Source organism: Coregonus lavaretus (genome assembly GCF_964263955.1).
Source record: "Coregonus lavaretus genome assembly, chromosome: 33".
NCBI classification, from domain to species: domain Eukaryota; kingdom Metazoa; phylum Chordata; class Actinopteri; order Salmoniformes; family Salmonidae; genus Coregonus; species Coregonus lavaretus.
Window position 1 is genome coordinate 3,130,084 of NC_140020.1, and position 25,059 is coordinate 3,155,142.

General features: G+C 44.3%; 1 protein-coding gene across 1 annotated transcript in view; it reads right to left on the minus strand.

Annotated features, from left to right (window-relative positions):
- Positions 1 to 25,059, minus strand: part of LOC311108511 (serine/threonine-protein kinase MRCK beta-like) — a 125,076-nt gene that overhangs the window by 78,436 nt on the left and 21,581 nt on the right. The window contains 4 exon segments of the mRNA XM_084151147.1: positions 2,674 to 2,822; positions 2,919 to 3,014; positions 5,598 to 5,681; positions 17,293 to 17,384. Coding sequence (XP_084007273.1) covers positions 2,674 to 2,822; positions 2,919 to 3,014; positions 5,598 to 5,681; positions 17,293 to 17,384 — 421 coding nt within the window.

The window sequence follows — 25,059 nt, forward strand, 5'->3', positions numbered from 1 at the left end:
ACCATGGTTTCTCTAATTTCATCTACCAATCTACCATGGCTCCCCTAATATAATCTAACAATCTACCATGGCTCCCCTAATTTAATCTACCAATCTACCATGGCTCCCCTAATTTAATCTACTAATGTACCATGGCTCCCCTAATTTAATCTACCAATCTAATATGGCTCCCCTAATTTAATCTACCAATCTACCATGGTTCCCCTAATTTAATCTACCAATCTCCCCTAATTTAATCTACCAATCTCCCCTAATTTAATCTACCAATCTACCATGGCTCCCCTAATTTCATCTAATAATCTACCATGGCTCCCCTAATTTCATCTACTAATCTACCATGGCTCCCCTAATTTAATCTACTAATCTACCATGGCTCCCCTAATTTAATCTACCAATCTACCATGGCTCCCCTAATTTAATCTACCAATCTACCATGGCTCCCCTAATTTAATCTACCAATCTACCATGGCTCCCCTAATTTAATCTACTAATATAGCTTGGCTCCCCTAATTTAATCTACCATGGCTCCCCTAATTTAATCTACCAATCTACCATGGCTCCCCTAATTTAATCTACCAATCTCCCCTAATTTAATCTACCAATCTACCATGGCTCCCCTAATTTAATCTACCAATCCACCATGGCTCCCCTAATTTTAGACTAGAATTCTCATCCATCCTTCCTTCCTTCATTCATTCCTTCCTTCCTTGATGAATTCACTGCTCTGCTATTTGTGAGACCGCAATAGGATGGCAACCATCCCGACATATACAGATCAGTGTTGACTTCAAGGAAGGAAGGAAGGAAAGATAGAAAACGGTATAAAAAATATTGGAACAGGGCCCGCAAGGCTGTTTTGTTATATAGACTTGTCTCTCTGTGTTTTGTTAGGCACTGGGCTTGAGTACAACCAGACTATAAACACTGTCAGTGTGTGTGTGTGTGTGTGTGTGTGTGTGTGTGTGTGTGTGTGTGTGTGTGTGTGTATCAGAATGTGTGTGTCTCAGAAAGTAGGTTTCCCGACTTTTTCGTTCTGTTGCTCCCTCTCTCTCTCGCTCTCTTGTTCACACTCCATCTCTCTCCCGCTCTCATCAATTCCCTTCTATCCCACCCTCCGTCTCCATCTCGGTTGATTAATCTAGTCTCTCTCCCTCAGTCTTCCCCCCTATTTCGCTACAGTACATCTCAGACGGCCCTGTACAGTACATCTCAGACGGCCCTGTAACAGTACATCTCAGACGGCCGGCCCTGTACAGTACATCTCAGACGGACCTCCCTGTACAGTACATCTCAGACGGCCCTCCCTGTACAGTACATCTCAGACGGACCTCCCTGTACAGTACATCTCAGATGGCCATCCCTGTACAGTACATCTCAGACGGCCATCCCTGTACAGTAAATCTCAGACGGCCCTCCCTGTACAGTACATCTCAGACGGCCCTCCCTGTACAGTACATCTCAGACGGCCCTCCCTGTACAGTACATCTCAGACAGCCCTCCCTGTACAGTACATCTCAGACGGCCCTCCCTGTACAGTACATCTCAGACGGCCCTGTTCCATTGCGGCCCCTAGCCCCTTCTGCTAGCTCCTCCACCCCTCCGGTGTTCCCAAATCTGAAAGGATGCCATAGGGTAGGGCGTTCACTCACTGTGTACAATGTTGAGAAAAACGGGGCAATTCAAGAGGGTGCTACGAAATTAATGTCAAAACGTAGTTCTTTGCCCTATGTCATTATAAATTACATAGAATTAACCATTAGATTGTTCTCTACAATTTTATAACCTTAATATACTTGTACTTGACAGTGTTGATGAAATAAGAACGTTAATTTGCTGTGACTGTTGCTAGCTTAGTCTTTTGCCACATTGTTGGCAATTACACCTGATCCATCCCATTCAGACGGGGTAGGCACTAAGGGAAAGGGACTAGAGGTCAAAATGGTACCAGACTCTTCCTCTCTCTGGCTGCGGTCCAATTCTCTCCCTGTTCATTCCTCCTCACGGATTCCAAAGCATTAGATTGCTGTAAGCATGGGGCTTACAGGGAGTGTTCACCACATTCATCAAATAAGTCCTTCCTTTCCCTATTAAATCCATGAGGGGGAGTGAACAAGTGCACCCTTCAGGGAGAAGGGTACTAGAGAATGGGAGGGCAGGAAGGAAGCAGCAGGACATGGCAGGATTGCTGGCCAGGACTCCGTTTCCCAGGGGGCATTGCTGCCAGGAAGAGGCCCCTCCATATCCCACATCCACACAAGGCTGGCTGGCCGGACATCTGGGTACAGGGTCAGTCACGCGGGGAGAGACTCCCTAACACACATGCGTCAAACCTGCCAACCTTGAATCAGTTTTACGAGTACCACATCAGCACGGTGGCAGTACCCATGGTGCCCATGACAGCGCGCATGCGACACCCACACTGTTCAAATCATAGGCAAATGCACCTTCTTTTTTTTTTGCCTAATACTAATGTTGGCAGAAGACTGCCTCAGTAGGAATGGTAGGCTATAGATTTATGGACACTTGGTAATTGGCTGCTGTTCAGTAGCTAACTAGAAATACATTTACACTGAACAAAAATAGCATAATCTCAGCCACATCGCTCTCCCTCTCCCTCTCCCCCTCTCTCCCCCTCCCTCACACCGATGCGAGACATTACTGACACACCCTTACCTGTGGACGTAGTGTTGTTGGTGTATAGAGTGGATGGCCAGCACCATCTCGGCCACATAGAACTTGGACATGTCCTCTGGGAGACGGTCCTCGAATTTACTGAGCAGGGTCAAGAGGTCACCGCCCACATAGTAGTCCATCACCAGGTACTGCAGAGATGAGACAGGACATGGGTTGTACTGTGTACACGCACACACAGAGTATACACTAGTGTGTGTGTGTGTGTGTGTGTGTGAAGCTGTTACCAGGAAGTTGTCGTCCTGGAAGGCATAGTGGAGGGTGGTGATCCACTGGCAGTCTCCGTTCACCAGAACATTCCTCTCCTCGCGGAAACACGCCGTCTGAAGGGGGAAACAATGGTATCGAGGGGTCAACTATGACATACACACAGAAAGGCTACAACCTCAACTCTCTCTCTCAGGGATGAGGATTAACACAGCATTGGAAAACAGTCAAATCAACTTTAAAAAAAGGTCCATTTCATTCAGGTCAGATTGAACTTGGAATTCTTGATAAATCACCAAAAACCACATCTTTGACCCTCCTCCTCTCAGTCTACTATGTTTCCCGTACCCTCCATCTCACTCCAGTAGTCTTTCACTGGCATACAAACGATCATTCATAGACCCCCCCCCCCCCACTCGCTGGCTCTCACTCACGCTCCCTATTAGATGACGAGACTGATGTCATGGGGGAAAACTGGACTAGCGGTATGTTTCTCTTTACTACACCCTCCTGATTTCAGGAATCCTCCAACCAGTGTTTCTGAAAAACCTGGGAACATTGGGAAAGCTTCCAGAAATGTTGCAGCCCTGCTTGTGTGTGCAAACTCTGAAACGTAGGAACGTGTCAAAAATACACTCAGCATTTATAATTCCCTACTCTGTAAATGTAGTCCATATTATCAAACTAGTTCACTAATCGTTCACGCTAAATGCCAAAATCATAAAGCTAAAGTTGTAGCAAACTTTATAATTTTTTTAACGGGAAGGTACTACCTAAACTAAGAACTCAATGGCCTTGTGGTTTGAGCGTGGAAGGTTGGGAGTTTGATCACCGGCCGAGTCATACCAAAGACTGTAAAAAAAATGACACCCGACGCATCTCTGCTTGGCACTCAGCGTTAAGGAGATAGATTGGGGGTAAGGCCCTGAGATAGACTAGTGTCCTGTCCAGGGGGTGTACTTGTACATCAAGCTGCCTCACGCTACAGAAACAGGAGCCATTCCGGCTTGCACAAGCCAATGATCGCACAAGGCTTCTTACTTTACTACCTGAACTTGACCAATAAGAACACAGATTTTAGTTTTCCATTGCAAAACATTTTTGGTACAGTGTGCCATACTGAACACACCCCTGGTGTTTCCACAGCATATAAAACAAAGGAACCAAAGTAGGAAAAGTTATGTTTAATAGCTTTTTCTTTGTTGTCTTTTATTCCCCTTTGGAAAATAACTTTGAACAGGTGCAGATGCTTACTAAATCTATCCCTAGATTTACAAAAACATAGTAAAAAAAACTAAGCAATAACCTATTGGGAAATGGGCACTCTCACACAACTGATTGTAGCGACAGTATTTTACCAGAATGTCCATCTATCTACTCTCTAAATACCAATTTATTTACCTATCCACCTATCTATCCATCTATAAAGACTGAACTTTCCTCCTCCGCTGCTGGTTGGAATGCCATGCTGCAGTGCTGTATGTACAGCAGAGTCTAGCCTATCTGTCTGTCCGTCTGTCTGTCCGTCTGTCCGTCCGTCTGTCCATCTATCCATTCCATCTATAAAGACTGAACTTTCCTCCTCCGCTGCTGGTTGGAATGCCATGCTGCAGTGCTGTGCTGTGTTTACAGTAAGAGTCGTAAACCCCGCCCCTCTGTATTGCCCAGGCTGCACACACAGTGAGGGATTGTGGGATGGGGATTACTGACCATTACTGACAAAAAGCTCTGGCGACGCAGCGTGCCGGGCCTCAGGCCACTGTCACGAGCCCATTGGGCTGAAACTAGGTCAAGAGGTAGAGAGCAGCACAGTAAAAAGAAGATGGCCGTCCTGCCCGGCCCTCGGTCAGTCAATCAGTCTCCACTCTCCAGCTAGAATACCGGTGTAAGGTAAACTTCCTCTCCCCCTAATACTAATCTTAACCATTAGTGCGGGAAATGCAAAGCTGATCCAAGATCAGCATCTAGGAGCAAATTCACCCAACACCAGAATACCTCTAGAGGCTGACTAGGACTAGGTTCAGCTCAATTTCCTTTACCACGAGTCTAGGATCAGTTGTTAAGGATCAATGCTAACCCTTAAGCACTTCAGGGATGAAATAATATGTGACCCTGGGTCAGTGGTTAGGGGCACTACAGCCAATCATCTAAGGATAATAGTCTATGTGTGGTAACAGTGAAACCCATTTCCCTTCAAATGGGTGCAACAAAATGAAACTGATTCCCAACAAAGGTCCCAGGTTTTTCAGAAATCCAGGTTGGAGGATTCCCGGAACCAGGAGCAGGAAATAACCAGCGAGGGAAACCTTCTTGGAACCAGGAGCAGGGAATAAATCATCAAACCACTGCTAAATGACGTAAATGTAAATGTAAACCAGGATTTCAAAAAAAAACTCTGGAACTTCTGGAATGTTTCTAGAACTATGCCTACCCAGGGAACTTGGTCTAGTCTGTATTTAGGTACGTAGGAAATCTCCTGATGGATAGGTGATTGTGCATGTCTGGGTGAGCGTGGCTAACAATCATTGTCAACCATGCAAATGAAGCCTTGAGCACTTATTGGCAGCGGGTATGGTTCTTCTCTATGACATAGAAACAGAACGCCCAACACAGAACCTTGACTTGAGCGGGAATGTGTGCTCTAGAACTTCTATTTCTACGTGTCAATGGGAGATTCTACAGTCCAGTATGATCCTTACCTCAGCTCTCTTCAACATCTCCCACTTGTTCAGGATCTTCATTGCGTACACGCGTTCTGTGTTCTTCATCTTCACCACCGCAACCTAGAGGGAGGGAGAGAGATGGAGAAAGGGATAAAGAGAGGGGAGAGAGATGGCGGGGAGAGAGATGGAGGGGGAGAGAGACAGGGAGAGATGAGACAAGTCATTATTACACAATTAAAATGCAGCGTAATTAAGAGCGTAATTAAGAAAGCTAAGAATTGCGTACTTTTCCTTATTGATGTTTCCAGCCCCCTCCTACTAGCCTAGTTACTGTAAGCCCGCAGTCTCCCCCAGGACCCATTGCTTTCTAATGATAGTGGATATGTCCCTAATGGGACAGAGCTCATTGGGAGGGCCCACCGCCTTATCTGAAAAATGGTAGGGGAAACACTGTAGTACGCTGGCTTGTGATTCTGATCCGTATAATAGTTCTGGGCCTAGACATTTTAAAATGCTGTCACTGAGCTATGATTATACTGCATTATAAACTAAGGTTTTTAGAAATGGTTTTTAAAACCGTACACATGTACTTAGAGGCCAAATACAGCTAAACCAACACACTCCCCAGGACAGGGGTTAGTTCAAGCGATAATCCACCCAAAACCACTCATTCCTATCATTTACTGTTAAATACCACTAATATGTGAGAACAATCGTTTTTGTGAACAAAGGTTTAATTTTGTCATTATAATACAGTTGGTAGCAACATGGGAAAATCATTGTGGAAATCTGTTGCAGCTCAATTCGACTACAAAACCCACAATGCAATGCTTTCTCAATGGGCTGGCTGGCTGGCTAGCTAGCTAACGTAGCTAATAATATAATAATAATATGCCATTTAGCAGACGCTTTTATCCAAAGCGACTTACAGTCATGCGTGCATACATTTTTTTGTGTATGGGTGGTCCCGGGGATCGAACCCACTACCTTGGCGTTACAAGCACCGTGCTCTACCAGCTGAGCTAAAGAGGACCTACACACAATAATACCCAAGACAATATCAGCATGTGAAGTAGCAGGTTAGCTGTAAAATCGCCTAAACCGACTGCACTATCAATTTAGGAGTCTACAATCTCACCATGTTCAACATGCAGATCGATGTGCCTCGCAAAGAGTGGAGTCTGACATTCGCAACGGCACCATGCAATGTACCCTGGACTGAAGACGCAGACAAACTACACCATACACATTTCTCGAGGTAGGAATATCGCAAAAAATATGATGAATGGCTCAATCGAGAGAAGTCAACCTCCAGCGTTATGACATCGGCCAGTATTGAAATTTACATTTACATCATTTAGCAGACGCTCTTATCCAGAGCGACTTACAAATTGGTGCATTCACCTTATAGCCAGTGGCATAACCACTTTACAATTATTATTATTATTTTTAAAAAAAATGTTGGGGGGGGGTAGAAGGATTACTTTATCCTATCCCAGGTATTCCTTAAAGAGGTGGGGTTTCAAATGTCTCCGGAAGGTGGTGAGTGACTCCGCTGTCCTGGCGTCGTGAGGGAGCTTGTTCCACCATTGGGGTGCCAGAGCAGCGAACAGTTTTGACTGGGCTGAGCGGGAACTATGCTTCCGCAGAGGAAGGGGAGCCAGCAGGCCTGAAGTGGATGAACGCAATGCCCTCGTTTGGGTGTAGGGACTGATCAGAGCCTAAAAAATCTGACATGATAGACGTTTTCACAATCTAAAAGTCTTATTCCTATTAACTTCCAGTACAGTGAGAGCAATGCTACGTCACACCGGCCGAATTTCTGCCTGCTTGAACGCCAATAACTCAGATACACATGATATGACCCAGGGAATCGATAGAACATCGCTCTAGAGACGCTTAAAAATAAATCTAACATTCAAAATGGGTGAATCTTTCCTTTAGATGAGAAAATATTTTCCAGGGCAATTGAGGCACATAACAAGGTAAAGGGTCACGTGTGTGTGTGTGTGTGTGTGTGTGTGTGTGTGTGTGTGTGTGTGTGTGTGTGTGTGTGTGTGTGTGTGTGTGTGCTGAACCTTGGCTTACTCCTCGCCACAAGTCCCTAGGTGTGTGTACACCCAAGCCAACTGCCAGAGAGGAGGTGCGTCAGAGAGACGCACCTGACTGGACTGGAGGCCTGTGTGCCGTCTCAGCAGGCCAGGAGACCAGACAACCACACACACACACACAGGCAGAAACACACACACACACACAAAATCACACACTTGGACAGAGAGAGAGAGAGACAGACAGACAGACAGACAGACCCCCCCCTCCACCACAAACACAGATAAGAATAACACTATATTTCTCACACTAAAAATTGTCAAAGACTCCAGCCACCCTAGTCATAGACTGTTCTCTCTGCTACTGCACGGCAAGCGGTACCGGAGCGCCAAGTCTAGGTCCAAAAGGCTTCTCAACAGCTTCTGCCCCCAAGCCATAAGACTCCTGAACAGCTAATCATGGCTACCCGGACTATTTGCACTGCCCCCCCACCCCATCCCACCCCCCTCTTTTACGCTGCTGCTACTCTGTTTACTATTTATGCATAGTCACTTTAACTCTACCCACATGTACATATGACCTCAATTACCTCTACTAGTGCGGTGCGGTGCCCCCGCACATTGACTCCGTACTGGTACCCCCCTGTATATAGCCTCCCTGCTATTTTATTTTACTGCTGCGCTCGAGCATTTTTTTTTTTTTTTGCATTTTTCTTTTCAAAACTGCATTGTTGATTAAGGGCTTGTAAGTAAGCATTTCACTGTAATGTCTACACCTGTTGTATTCGGCACATGTGGCAAATACAATTTTATTTTATTTGACCTGTGTTCAAATACCATTAGAAATATTTTCTAAGATTTTATCTGTGCTTGATTGAGCTTGCCTGGCTTAATGAACAAACAGAAAAGTGGCAAAACTGACCAATTTGGCAGACTCAAAAGATTTCAAATAGTATTTAGACCCAGATCTGTCTCACAATAACAGCAAGATACCACTAAAGACAGGGAAACACAAGCAAAACCACATAGCCAGTAGTCAGTCAATGTAAACAGATCAAAACCACATAGCCAGTAGTCAGTCAATGTAAACAGATCAAAACCACATAGCCAGTAGTCAGTCAATGTAAACAGATCAGATAAGAAGCGGAGAGGAAAGGACAGAAAATACATTCACACAAACATAAACAAACACAGAGTACAATACATACTAACTAGCACACACAAACACACACACACACACACAATCAGGTTAGGCTACAACACAGGGACATATAGACATCGGTTAGGACTGGTTAGAACACACTGATAAACCACACTAACACTCCTTATCACTCCTCACGACCACACCAGATAACTGACCTCTGACCTAGAAAAACAAACCCAACCTCGATGCTCTGAATCCTTCTCCCCCCCCCCCCCTCCCTCTTGTCCTATTTCCTCCTCTCCTTTTTTAGACACAGATTTAAACGGAGGCAGTCATGCTGACCTGATTCTACAGCAGGAGGGACATGGTGGGAGGCGTGCGGTGGCGAGGGCTCACACACACGTCACTGGTGCACTTTGACATTTTGCTGAGAGCTCGTCAAGCGCACACCCCCACACAGCCACTGTGAACATGGTCACACTTCCAGAGTACATTGTGTATTCAAAGATTCAGGATTTAACTAGAGGGATTTCATATATGGAAGGACATGCATCGCTGCATATCGAGAGAGAGAGAGAAAAGCTGTGTGTGTATTGAGATCAAGGAGTAAGAGACTTGACAAGGGCCCTTCAATACATTCTAATAGAAATTGCACCAAGTCTGCCAATGATTGACTGGGTGGAAGCTGAGGGGAGCGGAGAGCTTCCATTGGGTCTGCTGCCAATGATTGACTGGGTGGAAGGTGAAGGGAGCGGGTGGTCTGCTGCCCGGGTATCTCTCCGTACTTTGCACCGTTCATCTTTCCCTCAATCCTGACTAGTCTCCATCGGGTTCTTGGTCACCTCCCTGACCAAGGCCCTTCTCCCCCGATTGCTCAGTTTGGAAGAGCTCTAGGAAGAGTCTTGGTGGTTCCAAACTTCTTCCATTTAAGAATGATAGAGGCCACTGTGTTCTTGGGGACCTTCAATGCTGCAGAATTTTTTTGGTACCCTTCAGCAGATCTGTGCCTCGACACAATCCTGTCTCGGAGCTCTACGGACAATTCCTTCGACCTCATGGCTTGGTTTTTGCTCTGACATGCACTGTCAACTGTGGGACCTTATATAGAAAGGTGTGTGCCTTTCCAAATCATGTCCAATCAATTGACTTTACCACAGGTAGCCTCCAATCAAGTTGTAGAAACATCTCAAGGATGATCAATGGAAACAGGATGCACCAGAGCTCAATTCCGAGTCTCATAGCAAAGGGTCTGAATATTTATGTAAATAAGGTATCAGTTTTTTATTTTTTATACATTTTCAAAACCCTGTTTTTCGCTTTATCCTTATGGGGTATTGTGTGTAGATTGATGAGTAAAAAACATAATATAATACATTTTAGAGTAAGGCTGTAACGTAACAAAATGAGGGAAAAGTCAAGGCGTCTGAATACTTTCCGAATGCACTGTATGTTTGACAAAATGGCTACAAAATGGGATATAGTCTAGGGCCTATTCATGGATTATTTTGATGACAAGCTGCAGTGAATAAGGAAAGAAGTGGTAGATAATGATAGATAATGATCATAATGATGTCTTACGTCAGATATGGCTTTGAGATACGGAGCGATAGACCGCTCAAAACTTTTGGGAAGGTTTCAACCAATTCGCAAGTGTTTTGTTTCATTCTGTTCCAACTGTAATGTTGTGTTTGCCGCAATACAATATCTTGCTCGTATCTTCCCTATAAACGATGGCTTGACTTACTTTTGATATTACACTAATAAAGATGAGAAACTTTTGTGAAGGTTTAGTGTGGTGTGGCTATTAACCTATTATACTGTAAGCCTATGCACCGGCCGTCCAACTGACTCCGACAGTTGAACTTGAGGTGAGGAACAATGTTTAGGCTTATCAGAGTTACTCCTATGATCTAACAATCCAATGCTTCTCTTTATAAAACATATTTGAATTTAAAATTAAGAAATTAGCCTCTTTATGTATGTCTATATATTTACATTTTTACATTTTAGTCATTTAGCAGACACTCTTATCCAGAGCGACTTACAGTTAGTGAGTGCATACATTTTTCATACTGGCCCCCCGTGGGAATCGAACCCACAACCCTGGCGTTGCAAGCGCTATTGCTCTACCAACTGAGCTACAGGAGGGACTATATCTGTATAGCAGAAGCCTATCTAACAAGTACAAAGAAATGAATGTCGGTGTCGTAGCAAAATATTACTATAATACAGTGGACGTCTAAGCCAATAGGCCTATGCATGCAATGCCCTGATGCATTTAGTGCTCAACTCTCCGACAGCTGAATCGTGAGGTGGTCAATTGTTTTAGGAAAGTAAAAAGGTACAAATAATATATATAATACAATAGGCTATAAAGTTTAGCATATGCTACAGATCGAAACACTAGGAATAGTGTTTTTGTAATTAGTTATAGGCTGTTTATAAAGGACAAGACAAATACCTCGTTTATTGATAGCGCTGGCTGCGTACCCTAATGGGTTACGCACCCAATGCATAAGAATGACTGTTTACATTTCTCAAAATGTCAGATAGATTCAAATCTTCCCGGTCACGTGTCCGGCTCCAAATTTTCCTAACGGAAAACATGCTTCAGGTTAATTCAAAACAGGCTAGGCTTTTTATATCACTAACTGTTAAAAAGGTAGAGCTAGATAACTAACGTTTGTAGCTAGCTTATGTCAGTAAGCTAGCTACAAAAGTTAGCTAAGCTGCTCATCAAATCACTGCATTGGCGACCGACGTCCTTGCACAAAATTTGTGCAGGTAATAGCCACTACTTTGTTTTTTTATTTTCTCTCAATTGCAAACAATTAAATCAGTTACAATGTTTTTCATAATTTTGCTAGTTATTCTGCCTATTTCATGGAGAGTCTTACGAGAGCGCAGTGATATAAAATGGACGAGCTTCGCGTAGGAGTGACGCCATCTGACGTAAGACAGTGGTCGGTGCCACTACTAACTATTATGATAAACTCATAAACGGACAAAACTCACTAATTTGAGCCAAGACGGCAACATTGGGGAGCTTCTCAATGGAAGCCGGAAGTCATTGTTCAGTGAATAGATGCTTCCAGTTATTTTAGTATGAATGGGATATAAACTACACAGTAAAGTCCACCAGAACAGCAAAGTTCCCATTGAATTAATGTAAAGAGACACCCCATTACCTTTACAGGTTAGAACAGCTGCCTCCGGTAAGAAAAGGGGTGGCGGTCTGTGTCTATAACAGCTGGTGCACGAAATCTAATATTAAGGAAGTCTCAAGGTTTTTACTCGCCTGAGGTAGAGTCTCTCACGATAAGCTGTAGACCACACTATTTACCAAGAGAGTTTTCATCTATATTTTTCGTAGCTGTCTATTTACCACCACAAACCGATGCTGGCACTAAGACCGCACTCAACGAGCTGTATAAGGCCATAAGCAAAACAAGAAAATGCTCATCCAGAGGAGGCATTGTAGCCAGGGACTTTAATGCAGGGAAACTTAAATCCGTTTTACCTAATTTCTACCAGCATGTTACATGTGCAACAAGAGGGGGAAAAACTCTATAGACGACCTTTACAGAGATGTGTACAAAGCTCTCCCTCGCCCTCCATTTGGCAAATCTGACCATAATTCTATCCTCCTGATTCCTGCGTATAAGCAAAAACTAAAGCAGGAAGTACCAGTGACTCGCTCAATACGGAAGTGGTCAGATGACGCAGATGCTAAGCTACAGCACTGTTTTGCTAGCACAGACTGGAATATGTTCCGGGACTCATGACTTCTATGCACGCTTCGAGGCAAGCAACACTGACGCATGCATGAGAGCACCAGCTGTTCCAGACGACTGTGTGATCACGCTCGCCGTAGCCGATGTGAGTAAGACCTTTAAATAGGGTCAGACAGATTACCAGTACGTGTACTCCGAGCATGCGCTGACCAACTGGCAAGTGTCTTCACTGACATTTTCAACATGTCCCTGCATGTCCCAAGCAGACCACTATAGTCCCTGTGCCCAAGAACACCAAGGTAACCTGCCTAAATTACTACCGACCCGTAGCACTCACGTCTGTAGCAAGGCAACAACACATCTGCCACGCTGATCCTCAACACGGGGGCCCCTCGGGGGCGCGCGCTTAGTCCCCTCCTGTACTCCCTGTTCACCCATGACTGCGTGGCCAGGCACGACTCCAACACCATCATTAAGTTTGCGGCCGACACAACCGTGGTAGGCCTGATCACCGACAACGATGAGACAGCCTATAGGGAGGAGGTCAGAGACCTGGCAGTGTGGTGCCAGGACAACAACCTCTCCCTCAACGTGAGCAAGACAAAGGAGATGATGGTGGAATACAGGAAAAGGAGGGCCGAGCATGCCCCCATTCTCATCGACGGGGCTGTAGTGGAGCAGGTTGAGCGCTTCAAGTTCCATGGTGTCCACGTCACCAAGAAACGATCATGGTCCAAACATACCAAGACAGTCGTGAAGAGGGCACGGCAATGCCTATACCCCCTCAGGAGACTGAAACGATTTGGCATGTGTCCTCAGATCTTCAAAAAGTCATACAGCTGCACCATCGAGAGCGTCCTGACTGTTTGCATCACTGCCTGGTATGGCAACTGCTTGGCCTCCGACCGCAAAGCGCTACAGAGGGTAGTGTGTACGGCCCAGAACATCACAGGGGCCAAGTTTCCTGCCATCCAGGACCTCTATACCAGGCGGTGTCAGAGGAAGTCCCTAAAAGTTGTCATAGACTCCAGCCACCCTAGTCATAGACTATTCTCTCTGCTACCACACGGCATGCAGTACCGGAGTGCCAAGTCTAGGTCCAAAAGGCTTCTTAACAGCTTCTACCTCCAAGCCATAAGACTGCTGAACAGCTAATCAAAAGGCTACCTGGACTATTTGCATTTACGCTGCTGCGACTTGCTGTTTATTATCTATGCATAGTCACTTTACCCCTACCTACATGTACATATTAGCTCAATTACATCGACTAACCTGTACCCCGAACATTGACTCGGTACCGGTACCCCCTGTATATAGCCTCATTATTGTTATTTTATTGTTGCTCTTTGATTTTTTACTTTAGTTTATTTAATAAATATTTTTCTTAAAAAACTGCATTGTTGGTTAAGGGCAAATGGTTAAGCATTTCACGGTAAACTCTACCTACACCTGTTGTATTCGGTGGATGTGACAAATGACATGTGATTTGATGGGGCTGTATGGTAGAATGTAGTGCACTATTTAGGCTAAGGTGTAATTTGAGTCCTAATGTTAACCTCTTAATCCACTTTGGGAAACACTGGCTGTGTCTGAAAACGTTACTAGCAGTCAAATCCTTGCTTCCTCTGTCCTTTCCTCCCTCTCAAAGATCATTGGAGGAGAAAGTCCGAGGGAGGGACCCTAGACCCTCTCCTCCAATGTGCTTTGAGGAGGTGAGGAATTGAGGAAATAAGGACGGAGGAAGCAAGGATTTGACAGCTAGTAACGTTTTCAGACACATCCAATGATCTAGCCTTGCGCGCTACCTCCAAATCCATCCATCTCACTTCACCTTCTCCCCTCTCCCCCTCCACCGTTTTCTCAGTCTATCATCTTCCTTTCACTCCTCTCATCCTTTATTCTCTCTGCAATCATCTCGCTCTCTCATTTTTAATCACCCTCGTTATTGCTCTCACTTGTTTTCTAAGTCGCGCGGGGGTGAGTTTCACAGTCAGAGTGGGGATTGAGTGAGATTTTTGGGTTAGGGTTAGGGGGAGTGAGTGAGATTTTTGGGTTTGGGTTAGGGTTAGGGGGAGCGAGTAAGCTTTTTGGGTTAGGGGGAGTGAGTGAGATTTTTGGGTTAGGGGGAGTGAGTGAGATTTTTGGGTTAGGGGGAGTGAGTGAGCTTTTTGGGTTAGGGGGAGTGAGTGAGATTTTTGGGTTAGGGGGAGCGAGTGAGCTTTTTGTCATCGACCCAAGGTCCAAGGCGTAGTTGTCTGGAACCTTCCGTACTCGGAGAGGGACGGTTCTCCAGCAGTCCCTCAACCTCCCTTTCTCCCTGAAAATGACTTTGTTGAGCGAGGAGAGAGAGAGAGAGAGAGAGAGAGAGAGAGAGAGAGAGAGAGAGAGAGAGACACCACCCATCATAAACAGGAAATGCAGGCCCAAGACTTATCTGGAAAGGCATCCTGTAACAGGAAACTGTAGAGGGAGCAAGGGAGTCGACGGCAACAACGGCTGACAGGACGTAGCCTTGTTCGCACACAAACACACAATGAGAAAACTCAAAGTAGCAAGTATGTGTGCTTGCGAGTGACCAAGCTATTAGAACTAGGCCTAATTTATTGAAATCGACTAACAATGATTATGTTGAATTAATTGTGTGAATTTAGCAAAAAACGGACATGGAGCATTGGTTTCACACGGTATGATATCACCAAGTTAGAATTTTTGCAGAGTCACCACCCTTAAACCAAACAAACCACATCCTAGCTAGCAGCTAAAGCATTGAACTGAACCCAAGGGGCAGAACAAGTGGCCCTGCCCAGTTTGTGGGAAATGGCACTCTCAGTGTCTGTCTGTCTCTCTGTGTGTGTGTGTGTGTGTGTGTGTGTGTGTGTGTGTGTGTGTGTGTGTGTGTGTGTGTGTGTGTGTGTGTGTGCGGTGAGTAGAACCAAGTAGTAGTCCAAAACCAAGGAGGTCTAGGTGTGCCACAGACAGGGATACACACATACACACTATTAAAACACTAATGGCACAGGCTCTCTGTCTCTCAGTCACCATCTGTGAGCCAGAGCAGCCAATTGTCTGACCATTGATTAACTTTGTGCCTCATTGATCAGTTCTGCTTCATTACGTGGAGAGATCACTTCACCTCATTAGATCACTTCACTGATGGGGAAACGTTCCGGGAATGTTCTGCGAACGTTCGTGGAGGTGAACCAACTTCACACCGTGCCGTGTTAAATCACAATGATATAATGACAATGACTTGTGACAACTAACATATTTATATCAAAATGATAATGGGGTCTGTTCAGAAGGATGCAACATTACAAATGTTCAGATATACATTCATTTTGTAGAACAGATACGATTCCCTGTCATGTAGAATTGGGCATCAGGTCAGCTCTATTCATTACATATGTGCAATGTTCTGAACGTTTCAAATCACTACAGACCTGGTCTTTGCTCTTTGAGTCATTATTTGACAGCACATCTGACAAGGACAGCCATTTCCCTAATCCAGATTGACACAGCATCACAACGCATGTGTTTTTTAACCTTGCGATTATCAGATATTTGATAATCTCTCGGTTCACCTTGTGTTGACATCTGGAATTAAATGGGGAAAACATTGAGGAGTGGGGACCTTTTTTTAGACCCCCCCCCCCCACCCCCCCACCCCAAAACAAATCAGTTTTTATTTTCTAGGAATGGCCCCGTACAGAGTTGTATCCGCATAAAGATCTGATTGAATTAACCTTAAAGGAACAGAAGGTCAAGGCCATCTTTACAACAGAAATGACTTGAACAAAGAATTCAGTCTTTTAAGGACACTAATTTCTGGTAATAAAAAAATATTCACCCATAAGGACTGCAGGGAGAGCTGTGCGTTGAATGGACCCAAGTGTGTGCATTTGTGCCTGTGTTTAATTGCGCATTAACTGTTCAGTGCATTTATGCACTTTTGTGAACCAGTCAAGGGACAAAGCAGTTCCAGATTGCACCTTTAATAAGGAGTCAAAGCGGAGGAGACAGTCGGAGCCACTGACATTGTCAGGACAGAATGATGAACTGCACATTCCACACATAAAAAAAAACACCCTGATTTGTCCAGGCCCAAAATGGCAGACCAACACCCTCCAGGGACTTGGAGGAGAAAGCACTAGAAGACATGGAGAATGAAGGAGAGAGCGAGAGAAATTACTCTTTTTGGAAAGGAGAGAAGACGGTTCGAGGGTAATTGAAGGTGACATCGCTCTTCAGCTTGCCGACGTTGAACAGCTGAATTATAGTTGAATTAAACTGATGCATAGAGCCGTAAAGATACTTCTACTGTTTGCATTTTATTTACGATGCCGTTTGCCTCAACGTACACTTGAGCCAAGTGTACAAAAAAGCGTCAGGACTACTGAATACGGTTACATATTAGGATATTATTACTTTATCAGCACTTTTATTTCCATGACTGATCAAAACTCGTTTTCTCATGGCTCGCTCTTGTCCCTCTGCAGGAGACATACGTTTGGGACATCGAATCGCAATACATATAGAATCGTGAGACTTAAGTAATCATGATATCGTATCATGAGGTCCCTGGCAACTCTCAGCCCTAATGTAATATGGATCTACAAAATGGCCCTGGGACTTCTCTCAACACATAACAACTCTTGACATCTGAAAACATTTGACAAACTTTGGCATACCTCTTCTCTGGCTCTCAGCTTTTGCACTCAGGATTGTGGCAGGTTAACCCATGTATTTAATGCCAATAAAGCTTCATACTGAATTGAAGAGTGAACGGAGGGTTCAGGCAGGCTTACCTCGCCAAACGCTCCCCTGCCGATCACCTTGAGCATCTCGAAGTCGTCCCTGTGCAGGCGCATCTCCTTCACGGTGGTGGTGAATGGCTTCACTGCAAGAAACAAAACAGGAAACCAGAAACTTTAGTCCTACGTCCATGATATCTCACATTTACACCATGATATAAATGTCCCTGTTTTTTCATATGTTAGGTGTTTGGTTTTAGCCTAACAGTTTACGTCACATGAGCCTTGTTAGCATGTGCATGAAGCACGAGCAGTAGGTCCGTGTCCCTCAAAGGTTCTCAAACCTATGTGACTATCCACACGTGTTGTTACACAACCATTTCAAAAATACCATGATGTTTCTTTACTGCCATTAGTCAACACTATGCAATGAATTGAAGGTGACAACTTTACAGGAATACATTTGTGTGTTATACTGATGTGTTCCGTACATAGTGTGATCAAGGAGGGTTTGCAGCAATGTTAGTACCGGCACAGAAAGTGTAACTTTAGGCTTTTAAGTGCTGCCACTTTATTTTGTTTATACGCCTAAACTCCATCATAAACTATTTGGGCAAGGGCAGCCAAGTCTATTTGTGTATGCTTATTTACAAAATAAACCTGTCTCTACCGTGTGCTGGTAAAGACAGAGGAACCAAACAGCAGGTTGGTTGTAAGGCAGTTTGGCTGGTCTATAGACCTCCCAACAGAGCTACAGACTGAGCGCTGTACCCCATCCCTCTACCTCTCGTGTGTGTGTGTGTGTGTGGGGGGGGGGTGGGGGGGGTGTTGCCGAGCTACAGCCCTCCTCGTCATATGAGGACATGCAGACGGTCTCCCTGAGCCTGTGAAGAGGGCGTTTATCACTCCCAAGGTGATAAACTCTAAAACAGACAAGAGAGACGTGTGTTCCCTCCATGGGTGGGTGGGGGGGGGGTGGGGTGGGGGTGGGGTAACGGCGTGGGTTGGGCATCAGCTGCTCGCACTGGGCAGATCCTTCAAGCGTCTACACACAGACTGACGGGTTTACGACTCTGCGATGGGGCTCACGAAAAGGTCGCGATACGCACATGACCCTCAAATGACGTGTGGTGTAATGGCTACCGCAAAAATGTTAGAAACGTGCATGCTAAAATCTGTGGAGCATTATCACAGATGATTTGACGGCAACTGAAGTGCACTCTTTGCCTTCAGATCCATGTTCGTAAAAAATAAAAATCCCTGATGTTGATTGGTCTGGCAGGTAGCCTAGCGGTTAAGAGGTTGGGCCAGTAACCGAAAGGTTGCTGGTTCGAATACCTGAGCGGACCAAGTGAAAAATCTGCCGATGTGCCCTTGAGCAAGGTACTTAACCCAAAAGCTCCTGTGAGTCGCTCTGGATAAGATGACTAAAATGTAAAAAGTTGCATTTTTTACTGTTCAACTGAAGCCTCATTGGGTGAGGTGGTGAGGATTTCCTTAACCCATACAAATGTGGGTAGGCATTGTCCCCTTGACAGAGCAGGTAGCTGTGGGGGCCCAGCGACCACCTACCCATCACCCAAACACTAAACCTGGTCACGCAACAAACACCTATTACCAAAAGGCAGGAATTACTCACAAAAAAACACTTAAAACAACATTTTCAAGAAACCAAGTGATGCAGAATTCATTAAGAGAGACTATCATACAATAATAGGGGAAACACTGATTCAATCAAAATGGCATAACAATGGAGGACCATAGGAACTAGCCTATAGAGGACTAGCCCAGTCACGCAGTCTGACCATATACATTTTAGTCATTTAGCAGACGCTCTTATCCAGAGCGACTTACAGTTTTTAGTGAGTGCATACATTTTTCATACTTTTTCATTTTTCATATGACTCTGGTTTCACTAGCTAGTGTGCTCTGGGAGGATGTGGCATTGATGGCCTGAAAGATTACGTAAACCAGCATTCTGAAATGAACTCAGACTATAAATCCCATGTGATGCCCTGCATATATGCATACCAAGAAAGCGACAGTGATATATAGGCCTACATGGTGGCCTTGGTAGAATAAGGAAAGAGACAACGAAAAGGATTGACACACACTAGTGTCTTTGCACCCCACGTCGATTGAAGAGCCAACCTTGTTACTTCAGCAAAGCCGCTTGGAGACAAAGACCAGCCTTTCATATTCGGTGTCGCAGGAGGGTTTCATATGTGTAATCTGATAATCCTCTCAGCCTAAATAACGTGGCATTTCTATCATTCGCACAGGCCCAGTCTTCTCAATTACAAAAAAATTCCCATCACTGGCAATCTGAATGATTACGTGCCTAAAGTGGAACAAAAAAAGGTTTCGAAGCTTTGTCTGGACATTTGTATCAATGTTATTTTTATAGGACCCCTGTTTGTCATGATAATTTCTCTCTCTAATTCAACCTAAGGGGTGAAATCCTTTAGTCGTTATTCTTAAAATACACATTAATCTATCACTGTTCCACTGCAAATTTAGCGACTGAAATTAGTGGGGTTTATCTATAAAAGTACTTGCAACGGCGTGAATGGAATTGTAGAGCGCTGCTCATTGCCTTTTTTTATTCGTAGCGCAAACTCTAAATCAGGCATGAATGGAATTGTAGAGCGCTGCTCATTGCCTTTTTTTATTCGTAGTGCAAACTCTAAATCAGGCATGAATGGAATTGTAGAGCGCTGCTCATTGCCTTTTTTTATTCGTAGTGCAAACTCTAAATCAGGCATGAATGGAATTGTAGAGCGCTGCTCATTGCCTTTTTTTTATTCGTAGCGCAAACTCTAAAATCAGGCCAACAGACCGAGCGCTGTTTTTGCAAATGTCTTCAGTACATATAGTAGGCTCCTTCGACAATTCTAAAATCAGCCAGTGTCTTGTCTTCAAACTATTTAGATAGTTGGTAGTTCCTTTGGCCACAGAACGCTCAGTATTCAGCTGGGTGATCCTCGTTCTTCTGGCTCACATCTGCCAAATGGGATGCAGCTTTGACAGCTGCTTTAAGCTCCCTTACAGATCCAGAGGGTATCCGCTTGGCACAGCACGGAGTGCCACTTGGCAGGGGCAGTGCAGTGACAGAGGCATCAGCTGCTCACACCGATGGAAAGAAGAACCATTGTCTTTTAATTAAATACATTACCGTTAGCCCTAAATGAATGCCATTCATGTCAACGCAATGATGATTTGTGGACGTGCAGTGCAAGTGTTAAAAAGGAAGCTTGAATTTGAATTTCAAGTAGGGCTGGGCAATATGGCTAAAATATCATATAGCAATATTTTCCACATTTCTGACAGTATTTTAGGTTTTTGAATATTAAAAGTTCTAAATATGCTTTATGATTAGTGCATGACCTTAGGGTGGCAACATACATTCAAACTGTTTTAAAAAAATTGGTCTTTCTCAGGTCAATCACACATCAACCAAAATGTGGAATATAGTGGGCTCTTTGAACTCAGTGTTGTTTGACATGACAACGAATGAAATAGCCAGGGATGGGGTTATTGTGACAGGGTAGGAACGAAAGTGTTGGGTCAGTGTTTCCAAGTGGACCCTAATTAGATGTTACATTAAATGTTCTCTTACTTGATGTAGCTTAGCTAAAATAGTTATACCTCGCCTATTCCTCTCTGGTTTAGAATTTACCGCTGCACAAACAACATGCTGATCTAGGCCTACACCAGCTATGTTTGCACTGACTAAGTACATTTACATCCTAGTACAAGTACAAGTACATTTACATCCAGGCTCTGCTGTAGGCCGGCCGCAACCGGGAGACCAATGGGGCGGCGCACAATTGGCCCAGCGTCGTCCAGGGTAGGGGAGGGAATGGCCGGCAGGGAGGTAGCTCAGTTGGTAGAGCATGGCGTTTGCAACGCCAGGGTTGTGGGTTCGATTCCCACGGGGGGCCAGTGTGAAAATAAAAAAGAATAATGTATGCGCTAACTGTAAGTCGCTCTGGATAAGAGCGTCTGCTAAATGACGTAAAATGTAAATTTAGAGATAGCTAGCGAGTGGCATTAGCGGTTAACACGATTTATTTTCGCCACAACTTGCTAAGAAAACACAAACTGTTTGCAGACAAGATACACAAACTAATAGTGTAATTATAGAACGCTCGCCAACTATTTTCCCAGTGAGAATCGCTATTGGCTCCTTGATTTGTCGCTAGATGACGTGTTGCCGTTGTTGCTGCGGCACAGCTGCAGTCCCCGAAGTAGCCTTTCTCGCCGCAGACCCCCTCCCCTTGTGCTTTTCAGCCTGTGTGTGCATCGTTGCTGTGACTTCTGTTGCAGACAGCTTCTCCCACTCTCGTTTGTGGCAGAATAGAGTAGGAATAGTCGCTAAAAGCTATCAAAACCATAGAAACTCTGACAAAACTCTACAAAGGCAGCCTGAAAAGTAGAGGAATTTGTCGCTAGCCTCTTTCACCAAAGTCACTAAATTGGCAACACTATGCGAGTGAAAGGCAACAAGTGGTTTTGACTTGTGGTATCCTTGAGTGACAGGAGGCGGGACTTGGTGTGTGTGGAAGGAGAGAGATGACTCAAGTACCAAACGGAGTAAACTATAAAAACTGACATTACACAAGGCGGAGTGGCGTAACATTTAACAAACATTGAAATACCGTTATACAAGGTAAAGTAAAAACCCAAACCGGTCCATGCATCAATACCGGTATATTGTAAAATACAGTATACCGCTCAGCCCTAATTTCAAGTGAAAACATGTTTTTCCTTAATTCCCCTCCACTGACATGTATTATTTTGCTATATGAACCATTAGCCTAAATTGTAGATGTTTTCTTAAAACAGGACAGAGGGGGCAGAGGTAATAAATCAATGATATAGCCTAGAGGGATTGATGGGAAAAAAGTCAGCCAGTGCTGTATGACACCGGCGCCATGACATAGGCTACCGGTGACGGAAGAGAGACGTGAGGACAGCGTCCACATGGTATAGATTCCGTCTGGGACTGGCAGCCCTATTCAGAGTCCGACCCTGATGGATGTGCAACACTACCCAAAGTGAACTCAATAATCTACAGCAGTAAGTCTCTCCCCTGCTCCCCCACAGTATGAGCCAGACTGTCCAGCCCCATTCATCATCATTACCAAAGCATTAGTTCTCAGACGGAAATACTTTCACACAATAAGCTGGGTCAGATATGTCATTCTGAGGACAGACTGCTGTCCTGAAATAGAATCGTTCATCATTGAGATATTTCTAGGACTTTGTTATACCTAAATTCTCTAGTTATAGTGGATAATCTTTAGTTTCCTCTTTACTTGATCTTCAACCCTTGTACATACCACTATTTTACAGTCTAACACTTGCCTCAGTTTGAATGAATGGCTCTTTATGTAAATACTTAGCAGAATTAAACTGAATAACCTTTCATCAAATGGCAAACGACTTCCTGTGTTTAGCTCTACGTACAAAACAGCCACCGGTAGCACCCGCTCTCAGCTCACATCGAGTCTGGGACTGGGTGGATGTGATCCAACAACACTTCTCCCTGAATCACTAGATATAAATATACGTCTCCAAAACAGCCGTTTCCCCAGAGGCTCAGGGCAGACGTTATTACAGACAGACATTGAGAAGGAGACCACAGCAGAGAGAATGTCGCTCACTGTTTTCAACTGCCATTCAAATTACACCCCCGGTTCAACCATGGTGGGTTTTGAATAAAAGTCATTAATAACTAAATGAATATCTGTGACAGAGAGTGGATGAGAAGGCCCCTTTTGTCCTGAACTCGCCGGAGGGAAAAGGCTGGTACAGTGTTTTACACTGCCCACACTGTTCTTCTGTCCACATAGGGTCAGTCATGATGGAGACCAAGGGCACCATCGTTGGCTTGGGGCTGGGACAATGTTTTTGACCCTGTTGCGCATTTGGACCACTCCTGAGGGCCATGTTAGGTCAGTGTTGTTAACATTGGCAGTTTGTCGAAGAGGCTCGAGGGGTAGGAGGAGGGAGAGGAATCTATTATAGACCAAGAAGGACAGTCTGAGCCTCAGTTCCGGGCACTGAGACGTAAAAACTCTTCATTCATTTAGATGAACTGCAGCAGTGCATTTCCTCAGCCCCCATACTGGTCTCACTATCTATCATGTCTCTGAACTGCAAGCTGTGCCAACATTAAAATGGATGCCACTGCTTATACAGAATACACTAATTCAACAGAATGGCTGAAGGGTTCCTTGACTACTTACCATAAGTAGCATTCATACTTTAATTTTATTTGACACTTTGCAGTTAACTCTAAGTCACAGAGATTCAAATCCTTTCAGATCCTGTTCCCTGTTCTGACTTGTAGCCTAAACATCTCAGTGAATACACCAGACACTAAAAACCAGCTCCAGTAGCTGCTTCTTCCCTGTGAAACAGTCAAAAACATTATATTCATCTTTTATTTATCGGTTTGCTTGGCAGGCGCCATTATCTAGGGCGACTTGGTCTACATTTCACACACTGTGCCGCTTTAGCATGATAGGCTCTCCCTTGCTTCCTGGCACATGGCTCTCAAGACAAACCAACTGAAACTGCAAGACTATGCACTTCTGTGCAGGCATATGGAATACTACCTCTGACAAGTGATTAGAAACCGATTATTTGTAAGTGGGGGAATAGCATTGAGATGCAATTTGAATTCCCGGCATATCCGAGTGATTGGCAGGGGTATCTTGCGGTCCTGTGGAGCATGCTGAGAAATGCTCGGGGATGAGTGACATGGGAAGGGGGTCCATAGCTAAGACTGCGAGGCCAGGGGAGGGGGGGTCGGTGAACAGGAGATGTGGTGTCGCCATGAAAACTTGTCTGATACAAACACAAAGTATGCATGAGCAGATGTTCATATCACTCCCAGGTTCACAGCGAGATGCAGATTTGTTTTGATCTAGGGGCAGTGGGGCAGCTGAAGGCGCTAAGATTAAGGCTTTTACACAAAATGATCATTTCCCTTTCCCTTATGATCATTTCCCTTATGATCATTTCCCTTTCCCTTATGATCATTTCCCTTATGATCATTTTTCGTTCCCTTAGCCTCGAGTAAGAAACCTCTGCTGTTTGCATTACACCTTGAGCCATCACTTCTGTCTTAGATGTTTGCGAAGACCCCTTTTCCATCTGTTTGACCAGAAATCAAAGCCTTTGCTTATTCCTAATATTTAGGATAGAAAATGGTTGAACAATGTATGCCTTAAAAGGGTAGGAATCATAAACGTAACCACATGTAACATATGGATTTTTCGAGTTATTACGTAAAACTTGTGTGATGTAATATGGAGGACCCGGCACGCCAGCCTAGTCCCTTTAATGTAAACTTCAACAGAAATAACTTCAAATGTATAACTTCAAATTAAACCAAATCATTTGCACTCATGACAACTGGATTCAATTACATTTTTCAGCCAACTTACAAGTAAATACTTTATGAATGTATTGTTACAAATCAGCTTGCAAGGTTGGTAGTCAACCAGCCTGCTAACGTTAGCCCTACTAGCACTGTGTGAGTCAGCCAGTTGCTATCAACACCTAGCTTACAGCTACATTAATAACATTTTACTGCAGTGGGCTAAATCAGGGTAACACAGAGTGTTTCTTGTTAGTCTTAAACAAATCTACTTTGAAACCAAAGTATACACCTCATACAAATGGTTATGGGCTTCAAAACAAGAAGACACCTGTACCATGTCAGAAATAGAGTTGAAATGTATTCAATTTTGAGTTTGCATCCCAATATTACACTTTATATACATCACAGAAGTCTGAAATATAACA